Genomic DNA, 13,568 nt, shown 5'->3' on the forward strand with positions numbered 1-13,568 from the left:
AAAAGACTCGAAGGAACAGCAATCTTGGTATTTTTTATGTATGTGCTTTCTTTGTGAAATTTTCCTTATCAAATAATGCTTTTGTCTCTTCTAGCCCAGCCTTGACTACCAGTAGGCAAGATTTCAAATTATCTCCCCAATCGGAAATACCCATGTCTTATGGAAGTTCGATCATTTCTTCCTCTAAGGATCAGTATAATGAATTGAGCTTCCTGTCAAGAAAAATGCTAAGTTCAAAGTATTATTTTCTTCACTTTGAATTACAAGTTTTACCTTTTATTGTGTTCTGTTATACAATTTTACATAGTACCATTATTATTTTAAGCAATAATTAAGCAATTTGGATTTATGTTTTTGAGCTCTATTTCTCAGTATATAGATTTACCTAAAAAAAGTACAAACTAAGCACAGGGGTGCAATTTTCCAGGCACTTCCACGTTGCTTAAATATTTACAAATATGTAAGCACCCTGTTTGAAAGCATGAAAATTTTGGTGTCAGAAGGGAACACTCCATGTATATCAAATCTTTAAATTTTAACATTTGCACAGCTCCAAATATTCCTGAGAAAGTTCAGTCTCGTCCTCACTTTACATCTGTGGGTCCTCATATTTCAGCAGCGTATCTTGGGGAACCATAACCTCTGTCACTCGATGTACCACTAATTGCACAAAATACATGTAATGTGTCGTTCATCCAGGGAGAATGCATTGTGTCTTCTTGTATTATCTAAAACAAAGGAAATATGCATGTTTATAATGAAGCAAAACAGCCACTGCCAAAAAAGTATGTGTATATGAAATTACAGGCATATTTCAATTTATCAATGACACTTAGCTATTTAAAATGACATCAAGCAAAGAGCAAAAAATAACATTACCGACTTAAGTCTTCAAAGCTGTATTACAAAGGCAGCATAGCAAAAAAGCAGAAAAGATCTGGTTATTCATTAAGAAAAACAAAAGACTGTAAACTGCAAAATTCAGTAAGAAGTGAGAGGTAATATAATCTTTAAAATATTTTTCTAACACACAGTCATAATAAGATCTCTAAACAGTGGACTCTTTGACATGAGTTTATGGACCATCTTCTAACACAGTGGTTCTCAGGATCACCTGTGGGGCTTTACAAACATGCTGATACCCATGCACCTTCCCTGGAGATTTGGGAAGTAATATTAAGTGAAGAGAAGTGTCATGGTGCATATTTCAAAGCACACACTATAATTATATAAGCTAATTGATACAAAAGACTTTTATGGAAATGAAGAATGTCATAAAATATATTTCATAGCCCATAAATATATAAACACATATAGTCATATTAGTATACATATTTTTAAATGATCTATTTTGTGTGATCAAAAGCAACAGAGATCTTATGTTTAGATTAGATGAAATAAAAGAATAGCACACATATAACTTCCAACATCTTCATTATACCATCCCAACTTAGGTTTCAAGTTTTCAATACTTGGTTCTCTCAAGTTAGCTCTGAAACTTGAGTATTAATCCTGCAAATTGGTCTATGGTGGCAGTAATGCATCATATCACTTATGTTGCTATAAATCATGTCTTATATAAAATCTGTAAGAGACAATTCCTCTTTACAACAATCATCATTCATGACACGAGTCTGAAAGCATATAGAGTTTTAAGAGATGACTAACTGTCCATACCTTTCAGATCTGACCAGTGAAATGGGCAACTCATTGTAAAGAAAATAAAACATACCGAACAGACACTACAATGGCCACCACAAACTCTAAGAAATCTGTAATTAATAGTTTTAAGACAATATAAGTCCCTTTGAAAAAGTCAACAGCTTCAATAAGTTTTTAAACTTCTTTTTAAAAGGACTGTATATTTTGGTATACTGTGACAGATTATATTGAAAAGAAAAGCCAGGCTATATGTTTTTGTTAAGTACTCATTTATCAAACTCAACAAAATAAATCATATTTCAATACACATTTACATTTTTAAATTTTGTATTATATTTTCCTTTGGGAAACAATGTCTCAATGTATATGACTGAAAAGGAGCTCTCTTTTATGTGAGAATCTAATAAAAATATTGATTTACAAAAAAATCACTATAAAGTCAATGTTTGCCCCAAGTAAGGCACATTCGAATATGATATATTATGACAAGAGAGCTTGCATAAATATAAACCAATAGAAACCAAGATTTTTCTTGGTTAGCTAACAATATATAATATCCAGGGTCTAAAATATTGGTCTCTACAACTAAATAAAATAGTCATGATTTATGGGAATTAAATGAGACAGGTGGAAAATATAAGAGCAGATTTGTAAAATCTATGGTTCAAGAAAAAAAAACTATAAAATGACTGCTCTAAATATCTGGATCACAGTCATAGCAGTAAATTGAATAATTTGTTTTCAATTTGAATAACAGAGTTCATGCAGCTAGGTCATGCAGCTGCATGCAAATTAAACAATTTTAATATATACACATTGGCTTAAAATAACATGTATAATTATTTTATATCTTCTGTGAAAAAGGAACTTTTGCTGTTTATTTCCCTAAGGATTATGAAGAACAGAAACCCATAGACTGGACAGTTTCTAGGAATAAATTATGTCATCTATTTGATAAAAGTATACCTCAGAAAAGTGATGGTAAAGAAAGGCATACCCCCTCTGATGGACTGAGCTTGAGAGAGAGAGAGACAATAAAGAAAGGGAAATGGTTCCCTACTTTTCTAGTTTTGATCACCTGGCTGCTTTGAGAAAGAGACAAAAAAGAGCCTATGAAAACTGAGCAGCAAAGGGATGCCTTGGAACAGTATGCACTCATTCCTAAGGGAGCTAACAGAAGTAAAGATAGAAAAAGAAGAAAAATAACACTGATTCCAGATTCCTTAAGCCAATAAGATTCCCAGCTATAGAGAAGGGCGAGTAGGAGACTGGGACAACCAACTGGTCATTTAAAGATGGGATGATGAAAGTCTGGTTGACTGGATTCTCTATACTGCGATGACAATGGTTAGAAAGTTAGACTTCTGGTCACTCAATGCAGCCTTAGGCTAATAGTAACTAAATTCCCTATTGCTCTTCCTTAGAAAAAGCAGACAAAATAAATTCAGCGGAGTAGAGCTTGATTTAAAGTCAACTAGTTGTTTTCCTAGAAAAATTCTTCTTTTCCCCATCATCCCACAGTTCTTTGGGTGCTAACCACTGTCAGCCTGTTTGTAAGTACACCCTTTGTGTGGCAGTCTCACACGGGTGAGTGCCTTCAAGCAATCACTGAAATACAGACAGCAGGACAGATGTTGGTCTCCTTTCTGGAACCAGCTTTAAGAATGTGTTATCTAAATGGTTGTACTTTAATGGCATAATTTGGCTCTAAGTGCTGAATGGATCTTCGCTTCTATACTTTTCAGGTTGGGTTTTACTAAGTTAGCTATAATTGTCATTAACACTCATAGATTAAAATGCTAATAAGTTTTATAAAAATAGGGAGTTTTGCAGGCTGTATGGGTATTAAGACAATTTCCAAATTTTGGAAATCACTCAGGATCTCACCTAAATAACAGTATCTAGTTTCTTACAGCCACAATAGGGATATTCATTTAGGGATTTGGCTATTGAGCCAATCATTAACTTCTTTAGGACCCTTCTATAGAGACTCATCCATGTTTACAGTAGAATGATGCAGACTTGTTCAGCTAGTCACTTCGAATGGCATTGTGACACAGAGAACAATATGGTTTATTTCTGATAATTGCTTTAGCAACTGCCTCAGATAACTGCTTCAAATTTTATTTGCATTATGTCATTTAAATGATTAACAATATGAGCAAATTTTAAAATACAGACTGAATAATTTCAAGGTAATACATTTTGAACAGATTTTGTTAAGTAACACTTAAGGATCCAAGATCTTGTCATGTTCAACCACCCTAAAACTTACCTGCTCGTGGATAATGTCAGACAATTCTTTCACCATTTCTCTGAAATTTGACTTTAGGCCTTCATGGTACTCAATTTGATCCTCTTTAATTAGCCGCTCATTTAGTTCAAGTGCAATGCTGCATGCTTGTATGAATTTCCTGTGCGTGAAGATCAAAGATAAAGGTTTTGTTATTTACTCCCAGAAAGTCTCATTGATAATCATTTTGATATTAACTTTAACTATGGCTTTCTTGCCTCTAAGATTAGAATCCTATAATTTCTCACTGTGCCTTTGCTAATGCCACATCCTATTTGAAATGCCCTTTCATTTGTTTTCTATCTTTTCTCTCAAGTTTCTAATGTCCTTTAAAACCTGGTTCAAAACATATAACCCTTAGTAAGCCTACTCGCTCAGTCATTTACTTGATATTATATCAACTACATTTGTGCTAACACTAATTTGTATCTGTAGATAATGAGTCATTCATTCAAAAATACTTTATTTGAGGCTCACTATGTACCCAGGACAGTGTTGGGTGCTATTGGTATGAAGTATTTGCCCCGAATTCGTAAGAATGGGGGCAAAGTTGATGACTTACCATAAAAGTACTTTTCCATTATTTCGTGTATTTATGTTTAATATCCATAATTAGAGTGTAGGTCTTAGGAGACAAAGTACTTCATTGCTCATTTGTTTTTTATTCCTGTCATAGCAACTAGTAGAATATTTTTGTACATGCCAAGCCCTAACAAATACTGGTGAATGAATGACTACTGGTTACTCTGCAACCCAGAACAGCTGGTGACACACAGGAAAAGTAAATGAAATAAGTTGGGAGCAAATGAATGTGTAACTTTAGTCTACTTTACTCAACTGTCTCTCTTATTCTGAATGTAAACTCTTTTCATATATTAAATAGCTTCAAACATTCCTTAGCTTACAGCAGTGGTTCTCAACCTTGGCTGCACATTAGAATCACCTGGGAATCTTTTTAAAATCCTGATTTCTGGTCCTCATCCTCCAGAAATTCTGTTTCTTTGTTATGGGGTGGGGCCACAACATTAGTAACAAAGAAACAGAATTTCCGGAGGATGAGGACCAGAAATCAGGATTTTAAAAAGATTCCCAGGTGAATCTAATGTGCAGCCAAGGTTGAGAACCACTGGCTTACAGTGATGCTCACTCAAGACAAGCTATTACATGTGCGAGACTGGCAGAATTCAAGTGGAACTAAGGACATAGGACAGGAGGCAAGCCTCTCCAATCCTTCCAGTTCCACTTTTATTCCTACCCTAAATGGTCAGAAATGCTGTGGCATGAGGTCGGTGGGGCAAAGGAGGAAACTGCGTAATGAATTTAGGCTTGTGTTTGTGTCACAACATCCAAAGCAATAAAGTAAGTTGGTTTATTTAATCTCTTGCATCACTAGGGCATTAATGTCCTGCAGCAAGAAAGAGATCCCGCATTTACTCTGTAATTACCATTAGGAGGTCACTTAAATATTGTAAAAGAGAACAGAGAATGGCTTTTTCTGGACAGATATTATTTGGTGAATATTTTGGTTTCTTTTAAGAAGAAAATGGAGTACAAGAATAGTGAAAACTACAAAGCACTTACCTAAACATATCTTTCAACTCACTGACTTTCTTAGATGGATACTTGCTAGCTTGACTGTCATTTAAGAAAGCTCTTGCATATGCTAATGGACCAGCATTTACCTAGATTACAGAAGAAGAAAAATGAGAGTTGTCAGAATGTAAATTTTTGCATTTCTCTTAAAAATAAATACCCAAATACATTAAAAATCTGCATATGAGAAACGTATTTACTATTCTTACTGTAAGCTTATTTGAAAAATGATTAACTAAAGCAAATAATCTGCAAAGATGATATTCTAATAAATTAGTTAATGATTTCTGATATGTAAATATGGAATTTGGCTATTGTCAGAGGAATTTATGTTAAAGTTCTCTTACATAACACAACATTTATTCGAATTGAACATAATTTCTGTATTGAGTTGATCAAAATTAATGCAAAGGTGTTTGCATTCAATAAGACTATACCACTTAGGAAAGCAAGAAAACATCAAGAAACATCTAATACGTGTTTGACAACCAACATACCTGCACTGAAACACAGCCCTGCAGTTTCAGTTGGAGCTGAATCATGTCCACATCAGCAGAAGAGCAAAGTTTTTGCAGCTCTGCAGTTTTATCTTTTATTTCATCAGTAGCAACATCAATTGGCTTTAAATTAATCTGCTGTTCATAGTTTATAGGGATCCTCTTCTTCACATATGGAAACGAGTTTGAAGCTATTAAAATATTAAGATTGATTTACTGTCTCAAAAAGTAATTTGTTCAAACAGTCAAATTAATTTTTAAAAATCCACTGTGCTTAATTTTCCCCAGGCCTTCTCTAGACAATACCGTAGGGTACCATAGAGAACCTTATTACTTCAGTATTGAGAAAGAAATTATCTTTATGAGACACTTCAGGGCAATCACGATTTACATACAGGAAAACTGATTTAGCACATACCTGTTTGTGCAAGCCAGTGACTTAACAGCAGAACAATGAATGATTAAAATTTCAGTTACATTTTCTGGCTGGCCAGCTGCTATCTGTGTTTATTTCAAAGGACCAAGTCAAACAAGTCATATGCAAAGTCCTACTTACTAGTCAGGATTGTACGACGTTTGCACTGTTCTTCTATGCAGCCTTGCTTTTTGCCGGATAATGTATAAGGAGCCTCAAAAACAAATTTGTTGATATTATGGTTTCTTTCAAACTCAGTCTTTCTTTCTGTGAGTTCTTTGTCATCAAAGTAGGGCTTCACATAAGTGACTTGGATATGAGCATATTTTGGATCAAGCTCTTTGGCATTTACCTATAAATAAGAAAGTTCTGGTTTTTATTGAATAAAATGGGAAAGGGGGTACAGGTAAGCTACTAACTCTTTTGAGATCAATTGAGGTACATTGCCACTATGACCGTGTTCCCAATTGAACAGATACCTGGAGGAGGTCTTTGTTCTTTTTTAGGGATCATTTCCTTCTATATATAAGATACAGAAACCTATTTGTAGATTACAGAAATGTAGGAAGAAGATAAAAACTATAATCCTACCACTCAGTAGTGACCATCATTTACATATTCATACATTTCCTTCCAATCTTTTCCCTATGCACATATATTTACAAAACTGAGATAATTGTTTTATAATCTGAATCCTTAAAAATATATTAAAATGGTTAATTGTATATTTGAATTCCGCCTCAATAAACATGTATTAGAGTAGCGGTTCTCAACCTGTGGGTCTCGACCCCTTTGGGGGTCCAATGACCCTTTCACAGGGGTCGCCTAAGACCATCGGAAAACACATATATAATTATATATTGTTTTTGTGATTGATCACTATGCTTTATGTTCAATTTGTAACAAGGAAAATACATTCTGCATATCAGATATTTACATTACGATTCATAACAGTAGCAAAATTACAGTTATGAAGTAGCAACGAAAATAATTTTATGGTTGGGGGTCACCACAACATATTAGGAAGGTTGAGAACCACTGTACTAGAGAGAGGACTCTGAGATGACAGAGCTTCAGAAATCTACCTTCCTACCTAGACAACAGTTACATTGGCAGAATCTGTCTCATGAAACTATTTGGGAACTCTCTAGTCTGTTGAAGATTTTCAACTTCTGGGGGAAGACTTAAACAGAAAATTGCAGGTGATTTTTATTTTGATCAGTTCCAGCTCTTGGCACAATGGCAGCTACTCATACACCTCACCTCAGCCCCATGTCAGGCAGCTGTGCACATGTTCCCAAACAGCATTATTCACAACAGCAAAAACATGAAAGCAACCCAAGTGCCCACCAACACATGGATAAACAAAATGTCACACACACACACACACACACACACACACACACACTGGAATATTATTCAGCCTTAAAAAGGAAGAATATTCCACAAGATGAAAATTCCTTTGAAGATGGTGAGTGGTAATGGCTGCACAACAATGTGAAGTAAGTTAATATCATTGAACTATACACTTAAAAATGGTTAACACAATATATTTTACTGGAAGCCCGATGCATGAAAATCTGTGCAAGAATAGGCCTTCCTTTCCCCAGCTGGCTTCGCCTGGGCCCCAGCTTCGTCAGGAAGGACGTCCAGAATGACGTCCAGAAGACGTCCAGTCTAAGTAGCATATTACCCTTTTATTATTATAGATGTACTCCAGATCAGCAGTTGCCAACCTTTCAGACATCATAGACCACCAGTGATCCACGGATTACCAGTTGGCGACCACTGCTCCAGATGGTGCCCAGGACCCTCTTTCCGTGTTTAAGCCAACTAACATTGACTTGTGCCATTGCCAATATCTTACATTTTATGATAGTCAGGCCTTTTTGTGTTTAGTGTAGGAAGCAAAATATCAAACAAACAACAGAAACCTTCTAAGAAATAGTCTCTGTAACTCTTTTTCCCTCCACATATACAGGATGGACAGGGGATAGAAAGTTTCTTACCATCTTTTAACTTCTCCAAATCTATTCTACTTGCTCTTACATAAAAACCTAAAAGCCTATTTCCAGAAACCTTAACCTTCTTTTATCTCCCATTAAGAAGCTAGATCTCTCCAGAGAGCCATCAGGAGATAGTTAATTATCTGGCTAAGACAAAATACAGAAGCAAAATAAAAAAGGCCACGCCTGATTTTAACTTTATAAAGTGAATTATGTGTGATAAATCATTCCAATAGTACACAAGGGAGTATATGAAAAGTAAAAAACATCTTTCTTCCCAGGTAAGACTCTAGTTCCTCTCCTCAGGGCTAACCATGGTTAACAATTTTATATGTATTGTTCCAGAAATTTCCTAAGCATAGCTTATACAAGTGAGTATATGTGAATAAGTTTTTACACAAATGTGATCATACTATCTATACAACCTGCACCTCATCTTTTTTCCTCCTAAGCAATATATCTTGGTAGATTTCTAAGTATTGATATGAAACTCTTAACACCTTAATATCCATTCTGTGGGTAATACCACCATTTCTTTAGCCATATGGACATTTAGACTGCTTTCAGGTTTTTGCTATATAAACTTTGCAGCAATAAATAACTTTAAACATACATCTTAATGTATGTACATCTACAAAATAAAATTTTAAATGTGCAACTGTTGGGTCCAAGGAAACATACAGTTTAAAATATTGGGATATATTACTGAACTGCTCTTTACACTGTCTGTACTCTTAAGTACATTTTGTTCTTTGGCAAAGTAAAAGAGTGTTTTTTAATTTTTACTCTCACACATTAAGAAATAAGGATGTTAAAAGCAGCAACTTCTTATTATATCTGTTTCCTATGGGGAATGACTAAAATATTGTGCATACAAATAATGTCAGGAGTCCAGGCACCTGATGGTGGTTTGTCATTAGCACATGTTGTCCAGGTTTTCAGAGGCAGAATAAAATAGAAAACTGTATGCTGTTTAGCAAGCCTGGCTTTCCATTAATTCCCCATTTATAGTATCAGTAGTGTGGTGGCAAACCTAAGACTATCTGGCTACAAGGAGATAAAAATCTTCTGCTCTCTTAATGCAATAAAACACAAAATAGTTAAAACTAGTAAGGAAAGAAGCAAGGAGGTCCTGCCAAATATTAATGAATTTTGGACCTACCAGTAAATCTATTTTTATATGTCTAAAGTTAAAGAGATGTAGGTAAATCTACAAAGTGAAGAGATGATTTTCACAGTGGGCAGTGAAGTCTCCACCATTGCCATGGGCTTTGCACTCTGGCAATGCTGCCTATTAGCTGTTAAGTGCTTTGCAAAGCACCATGTCCATCGGGAAATACTGCTGTGGCCTACAGATCCTAACTGTATAGGTCCTTTCTACCTTAAAAATCAGCTCACTGTGGCAAAAAGTATGGAATTTCCTCAAAAAATTAAAAAGGGAATTCCCATTTGACGCAGTAATCCCACTTCTAGGAATATATCATAAGAAATCAGAAACACCAATCAGAAATAATATATGTACCCCTATGTTCACAGCAGCACAATTTACAATAGCTAGGGTTTGGAAACAGCCTAAGTGCCCATCAGCAGATAAGTAGATTTAAAAACAGTGGTACGTCTACACAATGGAATACTACACTGCTGTAAAAAAGAACGAATTCTTACCATTTGCAACAGCATGGATGGACCTGGAGAGCATTATGCTAATCGAAATAAGCCAGTCAGAGAAAGATAAATATCACATGATCTCACTCATTTGTGGAATATAATGAACAACATAAACTGATGAACAAAAATAGATCCAGAGACAGAGAAGCATTGAACAGACCATCAAACCTCAGAGGGAAGGAGGGGAGGGGGAGAGTAGAGATCAATCAAAGGACTTGTATGCATGCATATAAGCATAACCAATGGACACAGACAGTAGGGGGGTGAGGGCATGTGCTGGGGGTGGGAGCGGCCGGGGAGAGGTCAATGGGGGAAAAAGGAGATATATGTAATACTTTAAACAATAAAGAATTTAAATTTAAAAAAATCAGCTCTGTTCCTGGGCACTCCCATGGTAATTAAGGATGGTCAGAAATTTGTGCTATGCTTTCCTGAAATTCTGTCTATAGGGACCTAAGGGCCTCTCTTGGTGGAACTTTTCTCATCCTGCCTTGGAAGGGCCTTATTCTTTAGAATAAGACCCAAGGTATCTCTCCTAAACCCACTTCATTATAAATGTAACTACTGAACTAAGGATATCTTTAGAATAAAATGTGTGCCTTGAGATGATTTTAATCATTAAGTATAACATTGAGAATCATGATGAGCAACAGCAATCACAATAATAGCTAACCTTTATTAAGCATGCTGGCTTCTATTATTATTAATGAATGTTTTTTATGTACCAGAAACTCTAATCACTTTCCATATATTTACTCATTTAATCCATATAAAACTCCATGAGGAAGGCACTAATTACTATTATTTTAATCCTCAACAGAGGACATGCTTTTTATTGATATGAGAGAGAGGGAGAGAGGGAGGAGGGAAGAAAGACACATCGATCAGTTGCCTCCCATAAGCACCCTGACTGGAGATTGAACCTACAACCTGTGTATGTTCCCTGACTGGGAATCGAACCCGTGACCTTTCTGTGTATGGGATGACACTCCAACCAACTGAACTACACAAGCCAGAGCAAAGGCACTATTATTATCTCAATTTTACTGAGAAAAATAAGGCACAGAGAGGTTAAGTAACTTCCCCATGGTCACACAGCCAGCAAGTGACAGAGAATGGAGATTTGGATCCTGCTCTCTCTGACTCCAAAGCCCCTGTCCTTTCACTATCTGGAAAGATTCTATTTCCATGCTTCTCCTCCATCAGCTAATATAAAAAAAAGTCAGGAGCAATATACCATGCTTGGAACTACCAAATAATGATTTCACAATGTAGGGTATAGTTACCTTGTCTGAATCCTGAATTATTTTCACATTCTCTGTACCAAATTTTTCACCATAAAGTTTAACAAGTCTCAGGGAAATCTCTGAGAGGCCTGTGAGCTTTGGCTCTTTGTAGATGTACTCCTTTCCATCTTCTTCTTCAAAAAAAGACTGTTGTAAAGTTAAACATATAATCATTTATAAATTGTATGAGCAAATAGCATTTAAAGAAAACCTACTAAATGGCTACTAATAATGCATTTGAAATCCATTTGAAATAAAAGTACTGAAATCCACGTCCATATATTCCCCCTTTTAACTTCAGATAAATGAGCATTTTCAAATTCACAGTCATATGAACATGATTGGCCTAAAGATTTCCACACTAGATTTTTCTAGTTTCCAGCATACTTACCTGTTTTTTATTTGAAAGCTTGAACTACTAGATATTAAAAATATACTTTTGGAAGCTTAACAGAAAATGAAAGTGAGAGAAAAATTCAAATGCTATATGCTGGACTCTGACCTAATGGGTTTAGATATGAGAGCCACAGTGAACTTTGTACTTACAACAGAGGCTTCCTGCGGTTGTGATAGGCACTCTACCTGGACAGAATTCCAGAGCCAGTAACTGCTGCTCTGGTTATCTAATAATGTAAAGGTGAATATTTAAAAAGAAAAAGAACTTTATGAACTAATGTATACTTACTTGGCCATAAAAAGCAACTCTGAAGAAAGTGCCTAAAAGTCTTTTTTTTGTGTGCATAACCTCCAGAATTTTTGTGTAAGCTCCATGAAGAGTTCTATAAACTTGAGTAAGTTTCTGAAAAATGAGAATATAAAAATTAGCTTTGTCTATTGGTTAAATATTAAATGTCTTTAAGATAAATGCCCAGGGGATAAAAAACATTTCCTTGTCAAAATGGTTTTGATAGGGTCATTCACACCCCCATCTCTACTATCACAATTAGACAAAATCTTAACTTTAGGTCTAAGGATAGAGCTAAAAACAGTCAAACAACACTGTATTTTGAAGTATCATGCTTTATTTCATTAACATCTGAATGGTAACATGCACTTTAAAAATACTATATTATTACTGACTACTACTATTTTCGATATTTCTGAATTATTTAAACTGAAACAGAAGCAAAATGTTTTGCTTGAATCCTTAAGTGGAGAGATAGAATAAACAATTCATGCAAAAACTTTTGGAGATGAAATACAGATACAAAAATAAGTAATAGTATAAGCCTCAGTGAGGCGTGCCTTTATACATGTACACAGATGCTTTCAAAGAATATGTTCTTCTGCACACCCAGAAAAGGAAAGCACGTGGTGCAAAGAACATTATCAAGAATGTGAAATGACAACCTATAGAGTGGGAGAAGATTTTTGCAAATTAAAATCTGATAAAGGTTTTGGATTCAGAAAATATTAAGAACTCTCATAATTTAAAAAAAAGACAAACAACCCATTTTTAAAATGGGAAAATCAACAGGTACATGAAAAGATGCTCAACATCACTAATTATTAGGGAAAAGCAAATCAAAGAGATACCAGTTCACACCTATTAGAATGGCTCTTATCAAAAAGGCAAGAAATAAATGCTGGCGAGGATTTGGAGAAAGGGAACTCCCTGTGCACTGTTGGTAGGAATATAAATTGGTGCAATTACTATGGAAAACAGTATTGAGATTCCTCAAAAAATTGAAAGTAGAACTATCAACTGATATGGCAATTCCATTTCTGGATATTTATCTGAAGAATGAAAAGAAACATGCACTCCCATGTTCACTGCAGCATGGTGATGGATGTTAACTGGACTTATTGTGGTGATTACTTTGCAATTCAAATATTGAATCATTATGTTGTACCCCTGAAACTGATATAATGTTATGCCAATTATATCACAATAAAAATTATATATAAAAGAAAAAATATGGGCAAAGGACTTGAGTATACATTTCTCCAAAGGAGATATACAAATGCTCAACTAGTACATAGAAAGATGTTCAAAATCATTGGTCATTAAGGAAATACAAATCAAAACCACAATCTGACACCACTTCATACCCACTAGGATGGCTTTTTTCTAAAATATATTTTTATTGATTTCAGAGAGGAAGGGAAAGGGAGGGAGGGAGGAAGAGAGAGAGAGAGAGAGAGAGA

General features: G+C 35.1%; 1 protein-coding gene across 1 annotated transcript in view; it reads right to left on the bottom strand.

Moving 5' to 3' along the window:
- Positions 1–264: 264 nt before the first annotated feature.
- The window catches only part of DOCK11 (dedicator of cytokinesis 11), a 141,734-nt gene continuing 128,430 nt past the window's right edge, over positions 265–13,568 (bottom strand). The window contains exons 44-50 of the mRNA XM_014534185.1: positions 12,106–12,219; positions 11,421–11,567; positions 6,602–6,812; positions 6,046–6,236; positions 5,537–5,637; positions 3,938–4,076; positions 265–728 (exon numbers count right to left, since the gene is read on the bottom strand). Coding sequence (XP_014389671.1) covers positions 606–728; positions 3,938–4,076; positions 5,537–5,637; positions 6,046–6,236; positions 6,602–6,812; positions 11,421–11,567; positions 12,106–12,219 — 1,026 coding nt within the window. The 3' untranslated portion in view covers positions 265–605. The remainder of the gene's footprint in view (positions 729–3,937; positions 4,077–5,536; positions 5,638–6,045; positions 6,237–6,601; positions 6,813–11,420; positions 11,568–12,105; positions 12,220–13,568) is intronic.

The sequence above is a fragment of the Myotis brandtii genome, unplaced genomic scaffold, assembly GCF_000412655.1.
Source record: "Myotis brandtii unplaced genomic scaffold, ASM41265v1 scaffold126, whole genome shotgun sequence".
NCBI classification, from domain to species: Eukaryota; Metazoa; Chordata; class Mammalia; order Chiroptera; family Vespertilionidae; genus Myotis; species Myotis brandtii.